The 6829-nt window shown below is 47.5% G+C and overlaps 1 protein-coding gene across 1 annotated transcript in view; it reads left to right on the top strand.

Moving 5' to 3' along the window:
* Positions 1-257: 257 nt before the first annotated feature.
* The window catches only part of LOC147112191 (cyclic nucleotide-gated channel alpha-4-like), a 53425-nt gene continuing 46853 nt past the window's right edge, over positions 258-6829 (top strand). Inside the window, exon 1 of the mRNA XM_085998326.1 lies at positions 258-379. Within this exon, the coding sequence (XP_085854452.1) occupies positions 258-379 (122 nt within the window). The remainder of the gene's footprint in view (positions 380-6829) is intronic.

Raw genomic sequence — 6829 nt, 5'->3', positions numbered from 1 at the left:
TGGCGTGGTGCCCGTGGGATCGCACTGATTGCCCTCAGGGTGAGAGTTTCTGATATCCGATGCCACTTTGCCAAGTGTGCAGTCTCTGCCCATGGGCCACATGCTGGTTGCTAAGATTCATTTGGCTGCAGACGTCACTCGGGTACTCTAAGCACCTCGATGGGGGAATAGGGAAGGTGATTTAGGACAGATGCAGTGTTAACCACTGACAGTGTGGAAATCACAGCGAGATTCTGAAATAACAGCACACAGACACCATGCAACGCTGGGCGAGGCAGGTTCGAGAGCTCACGGTGCGGACTAACTGTACAAATGGAAGGGTCAACACTTGGGTGAGCACGAGTGTGAGGCAGGCGGGAGCTGCCGGTGACACACGAAGGTAAGTCAAGAGCCACAGGCTTGTCAAATGACTTTGCTTGTGTTACGGGAGCCAGGTTTGGTGCTACCTCTTTCCGCTCCGTGTTACAGGTGATCACACGAGATGCCAAACTCGCCCTCGTTCCTGAGCACTCGCTCACACACACTCAACCAGTATCACTCCCCTCTCCACGTTAGAAGATCGTGGGTACGAGCCCCACTCCAGAGACTTGAGCCCATAATCCAACTGACATGCCCCGTGCAGTACTGAGGGAATGCCGCACTGTCGGAGTGTAGTGTATGTGCCTTTAAGAGCCCCAGGTGTGCTGTAATGCCGGTAATGGCCACTCGGGCTATATAAGCCTGTATATTGTGTATATCCGTTAGAACCCCCCCCCAGAATCAACTCCTGTCTTCAGTGTCTTTATCAACACACGGACACTACAGTGGCGACGAAGTGGAAACGGACTTACCTGCAATTCGGCAGCACCTCCTCGGGCGTCCAGAAGACTCAAGAAAGTGAGAGAAGCTGTGGTTTCACCAGCTGGCCAAGCTGGTGGCAGGTACTGCGCTAATCCTTCCTGGGCGTCAGGCTGGGGCTCCAGTGGCTGGCTCTACAGCTGAGACAGGCAGCGAAATCGGAGGCAAGCAATAACAGACTGGGAGGGAGCACTCGGGAGACGGCCGGCGGGGCAGGCAGGTCAGCATTCAGACCTGGAGAGAAAGTCCGGCGGGAACGAGTCTCCGACAGTAAATAAATAAAATTTAAAAAAAACAAAGAACGGAAACCGCGGGAAACAGCGTTGTCATCGGCAGCAGCGGCGGGAAAGCGCGGGAAGCGCCATATCTTTGCTGCTGAAAAGAAAGAAAAGCGCGGGAAGCGCCATATCTTTTCTGAAATGCCTAAGTCTGGTAATATTGAGGCTTTTGATAGCGAAATAGAGGATTGGACCACATACGTGGAAAGAGTAGAGGTATATTGCACTGCAAATGGAATAGAAGATGAAAAAAAAGCTTCAGTACTGCTGAACCTAATGGGCGCAAAGGCATACGGGCTGTTACAAAATTTAATCACTCCAGCCAAACCAAAGGACAAGAATTTTAAAGAAATTGTTGATACCCTGCAGGAGCACTTAAACCCAACACCGCTGCTGATAGTGGAACGATTCAAATTCTTCAAGAGAAATCAACACAAGAATGAAAGTAACGCTGATTACCTAACCGAATTAAGAAAGCTATCAAAGTACTGCCAATTCGGGGCAGGACTATCAGATTATTTTCGAGACAAATTCGTTTGCGGTCTCTTAAGTGAAGGAACACAAAAAAGGCTGCTTTCTGAAAAAGATTTAACATTGGACAAGGCTTTCAGTATGGCTGTATCATACAAAGCAGCAGCAAGAGGAGCTGCAGAGATACAAAAAAAGACACAGGACTTCGGCACCCATGAAATGACACAGGGTTTCGAAAGATGTTATCGCTGCGGCAGATCCACCCATAACCAGAAGGACTGCTGGTTCAAGGACAAAGCATGCAGGCAATGCGGAAAGATTGGACACATTGCACGGGTATGCCGATCTGGACAAAATAAATCCACAGACAGAAAAACAAAAATCAATAAAGGAAAGTACAGGAAGGTACAAATGATGACGAACAGTAGCTCCGAAGACCAGAGGAGCGATAGCGACTCCGAAAACAAGAGACTAAGCTGTCTCAAATTACATAATGTACTTGCCAAAGATGATTACCAAATCATTTGGGTTACCCTCACGATAGCAGGGTCCCCTGTTAAAATGGAGCTAGATACAGGATCAGCTCTAACCGTGATAAATCGACGGGATTACGAGAGGCTATTTTCTCATATACCTCTAAAAGACACATCCATTATCCTAAAAACATATACGGGGCAGAAAGTATACCCCAAAGGAAAAATAAGGGTGCCTGTTGTATACAACGGCAAAGAAATACAAAAGTTGTATTTATACATTCTACAAGATGGTGGTCCACTGTTGTTGGGACGTGAATGGATCAGAAAGATACGTTTAGACTGGCACTCCATTCAGGCACTGACGGTGACCAGTAAGAAAATAAACAATGATGACATCATACCTGAACGATTAAAAGACATCTTGGCCAACGCCAAAGAAGTGTTTCAAGAGAAACTAGGAACCTTGAAAGGCATCACCGCCTCAATAAAAGTGGAAGATGCAGCAATTCCCAAATTTTTTAAGGCAAGACTGGTGCCATACGCAATTCGTCCAGCAGTCGAGGCAGAGCTGGAGAATTTGGAAAAGGCAGGCGTATTATCCAAAATAGATTGGAGCGAGTGGGCAACACCCATCGTTCCAGTCATGAAAAAAGCATTGAATAATGATAAATCTGAAGAACAGAGAAAAATTCGCATCTGTGGAGACTTCAAGGTGACTGTAAACCCGGTCCTTCACACAGTACAGTATCCTCTTCCGAGGATAGAAGATATTTTCGCCTCACTATCCGGAGGGAAACGTTTCACCAAAATTGACTTGGCACAGGCATATCTACAGATGGAGGTTGAAGAGGCCTTTAAAAAGTATCTCACGATAAAGGCCTGTACCAGTACAATTGACTGGTTTTTGGAGTAGCATCAGCTCCAGCTATCTGGCAAAGAGCTATGGAGCAAGTCCTGCAAGGGATTCCGGGGACTCAATGCTACCTAGACGACATCCTTGTAACAGGAGAAAACGACAACGAGCACCTTGCCAATTTAGAGCGGGTGCTCACTAGGTTGAAAGAACGGGGCCTACGAGCAAATTGCCCCAAGTGCGAATTTTTCCAAAATCAGATATCATATTGTGGCCACATAATTAATAATGAAGGGTTGCATAAGTCACCTGAAAAAATTGAAGCGGTCATAAAAGCCCCAGCACCTGAAAATGTTTCACAATTAAGGTCGTTCCTGGGATTAATAAATTACTATCATAAATTTTTACCGAACTTATCAACTCCTCTACACCCTCTTAATGAACTTCTACAAACAGGAGTGATTTGGAAATGGAACGAAGACTGTAAACGCGCCTTCCATAAATGCAAAGACTTAATCACATCCGAAGAAGTTTTGGCTCATTACAACCCATCACTGCCAATCAGGCTGGCGTGCGATGCATCCCCTTACGGCATAGGAGCAGTATTATCCCATAAATTCCCTGATGGCTCAGAACGGCCGATAGCTTTTGCGTCACGCTCATTAAACTCAGCTGAGCGTAACTATGCCCAGATCGACAGGGAAGCACTCAGCCTGGTATGGGGAGTGAAGAAATTCAACCATTACCTACACGGACAAAAATTTACCTTGTTGACTGACCATCAACCCCTCATCTCCATATTCAACCCTAAAAAGGGTGTTCCCATTATGACAGCGCAAAGGCTACAGAGGTGGTCCCTTTTTCTAGGGGCACACCAATACAACATAGAATACAAAGGATCAAAACAGCATGGGAATGCTGACGGTTTATCGCGCCTACCGTTGCCAACGGTAGAAGAGGCACCTACAGTAGACCCAGTAGAGATGTTCCACTCTACCATAGTGGAATGTCTACCAGTAACAAATTCTGCCATTGAAAGGGAGACGAGAAATGACCCGACTCTCTCACGGGTCTACGATTTAACAGTGAAGGGATGGCCAGCACATGGCGAACCACTGTTGCCAGCATTCTCGCAAAGAAGAGAACAGCTGTCAGTGTGCCGAGGAACCTTGATGTGTGGATCCAGAGTGGTAATTCCACCCAAACTCCAGGATAAAGTGCTAAAGTAGCTTCACGAGGGGCATCTGGGTGGAGTGAAAATGAAGAACCTAGCTAGGGCATTTGTATGGTGGCCAGGTATCGATGGAGACATCGAAGAAATGATCAAGAGCTGCCTAGGATGCCAGAAGGTCCAAAACGCTCCACCACAAGCCCCTCTACATCCATGGGAGTGGCCCTCATCTCCCTGGCAAAGGGTGCACATCGACTTTGCTGGTCCATTTATGGACTCAATGTTCTTAATCGCGGTTGATGCACACTCCAAGTGGCCGGAGGTAATAAAGTTGTCCTCCACCACCACGGAAAAAACCATCACAGTATTAAGAACCATATTTGCCAGGAATGGGCTGCCGGAACAGATATGTTCTGATAATGGACCGCAATTTGTGTCCGAAGAATTCAGAAAGTTCTTAAAAAACAATGGGGTTAAGCACTACACGTCCGCCCCATACCATCCCGCCACCAATGGATTGGCTGAAAGGTTTGTCCAGACCTTCAAGAAGGCCATAAAGGCCATGGGTAATGAAGACATAAAACTTCAGCACAAGGTGCATAACTTCTTATTCGCATACAGGAATGCAACACATATGGTTACCAACCAAACTCCCGCCATGATGTTCTTCAATAGAAACCTAAGATGCCGGCTGGATTTGGTCAAGCCCAACATCAGAAGGGACGTGGAGAACTGGCAGTTTCAAGGCATGAATGAAAGGCCAACTAGAACCTTCCAGATAGGTCAACAAGTTTTGGCCCGGGACTACCGTACCGAGAAATGGCAGCCTGGAACTATCTGCACACGACTAGGACCACTGATGTATACCGTGGACATCGGAGAAAGCATAATAAGACGCCATGCTGACCAAATCATAAAGTCATCCGAAAAGGGACAATCTACACCACAACCCTATACGTCTAACGATGAAGTAGAGATACCCATATCTACCTCCGATCCGGTGATACTGGAACCCGATGAACCCGACACTGGCATTCAAGCCGAATCAGCCTTGCCAAAAGAACCTACTACACCACCAGAAACTACTACACCCCCGAGGCGTTATCCGGACCGAGTCAGGAAGCCTCCTGAGAGACTGACTTATAATTAATTAACTACAGCAATGTGTATATTATTTTTCTTATAACATGTAATTAATAATTACTTAAAATATGATGTACTGGTTAGCTAAAAGGGGAGGAATTGTAGTGTATGTGCCTTTAAGAGCCCCAGGTGTGCTGTAATGCCGGTAATGGCCACTCGGGCTATATAAGCCTGTATATTGTGCATATCCGTTAGAACCCCCCCAGACTTTGCTTAGTAAACACCTATGAACCAACTCCTGTCTTCAGTGTCTTTATCAACACACGGACACTACACGGAGGGGCTGTACTGAGGGAGCGCCGCACTGTGGGAGGAGCAGTACTGAGGGAGCGCTGCACTGTCGGAGGGGCAGTACTGAGGGAGCACTGCACTGTTGGAGGGGCAGTACTGAGGGAGCACCGCACTGTCGGAGGGGCAGTAATGAGGGAGTGCTGCACTGTTGATGGGGTAGTACTGAGGGAGCGCTGCACTGTTGGTGGGGTAGTACTGAGGGAGCGCTGCACTGTCGGAGGGGCAGTACTGAGGGAGCGCTGCACTGTCGGAGGGGCAGTACTGAGGGAGCGCTGCACTGTCGGAGGGGCAGTACTGAGGGAGCGCCGCACTGTCGGAGGGGTAGTACTGCACTGTCGGTGGGGCAGTACTGAGGGAGCGCTGCACTGTCGGAGTTGCCGTCATTCGGATGAGACCTTAAACCGAGGCCCAGTCTGCTCTCTCAGGTGGACGTAAAAGATCCCAAGGCCACTATTTCGAAGAAGAGCAGGGGAGTTCTGACCAGGGTCCCGGGGCCAATATTTATCCCTCAATCAACATAACAAAACAGATTATCTGGTCATTATCACATTGCTGTTTGTGGGAGCTTGCTGTGCGCCAATGGGCTGCCACGTTTCCTACATTACAACAGTGACTACACTTCAAAAAGTACTTCATTGGCTGTAAAGCGCTTTGAGATGTCTGGTGGTTGTGAAAGGTGCTATATAAATGCAAGTCTTTGTTTTCTTTTTATAGAACCAGGGGTCACAGTCTCAGAATAAGGGGTCAGACATTTAGGACTGAGATGAGGAGAAAGTTCTTCACTCAGATGGAGGTGAAACTTTGGAATTTTCTACCCCAGAGGGCTGTGGAGGCTCAGTCGATGAGTATATTCGAGACTGAGATCGATAGATTTTGGACTTTAGGGGAATCGAGGGATATGGGGATCGGGCGGGAAAGTGGAGTTGAGGTCGAAGATCAGCCATGATCTTATTGAATGGCGGAGCAGGCTCGAGGGGCCGAATGGCTGAATCCTGCTACTAGTTCTTATGTTCTTAGATTCTTACGAAGATGGAGTGGGAGGTCCCCGGGAGTGGTATATCTCACGGTGTTATATCTCAGGGTGTGGTATATCTCAGGGTATGGTATATCTCAGAGTGTGTTATAACTCAGGGTGTGTTATATCTCAGGGTGTGGTATATCTCAGGGTGTGGTATATCTCAGGGTGTGGTATATCTCAGGGTGTGGTATATCTCAGGGTGTGGTATATCTCAGTGTGTGGTATATCTCAGTGTGTGGTATATCTCAGGGTGTGTTGTATCTCAGGGTGTGGTATATCTCAGGGTGTGAT

The sequence above is a fragment of the Somniosus microcephalus genome, chromosome 10 (assembly GCF_052327205.1).
Source record: "Somniosus microcephalus isolate GS21.2 chromosome 10, FLI_Smic_1.0, whole genome shotgun sequence".
Lineage (NCBI taxonomy): Eukaryota > Metazoa > Chordata > Chondrichthyes > Squaliformes > Somniosidae > Somniosus > Somniosus microcephalus.
Note: the sequence above shows the minus strand (reverse complement) of the source record. Positions and strands in the feature narration are given on the sequence as shown.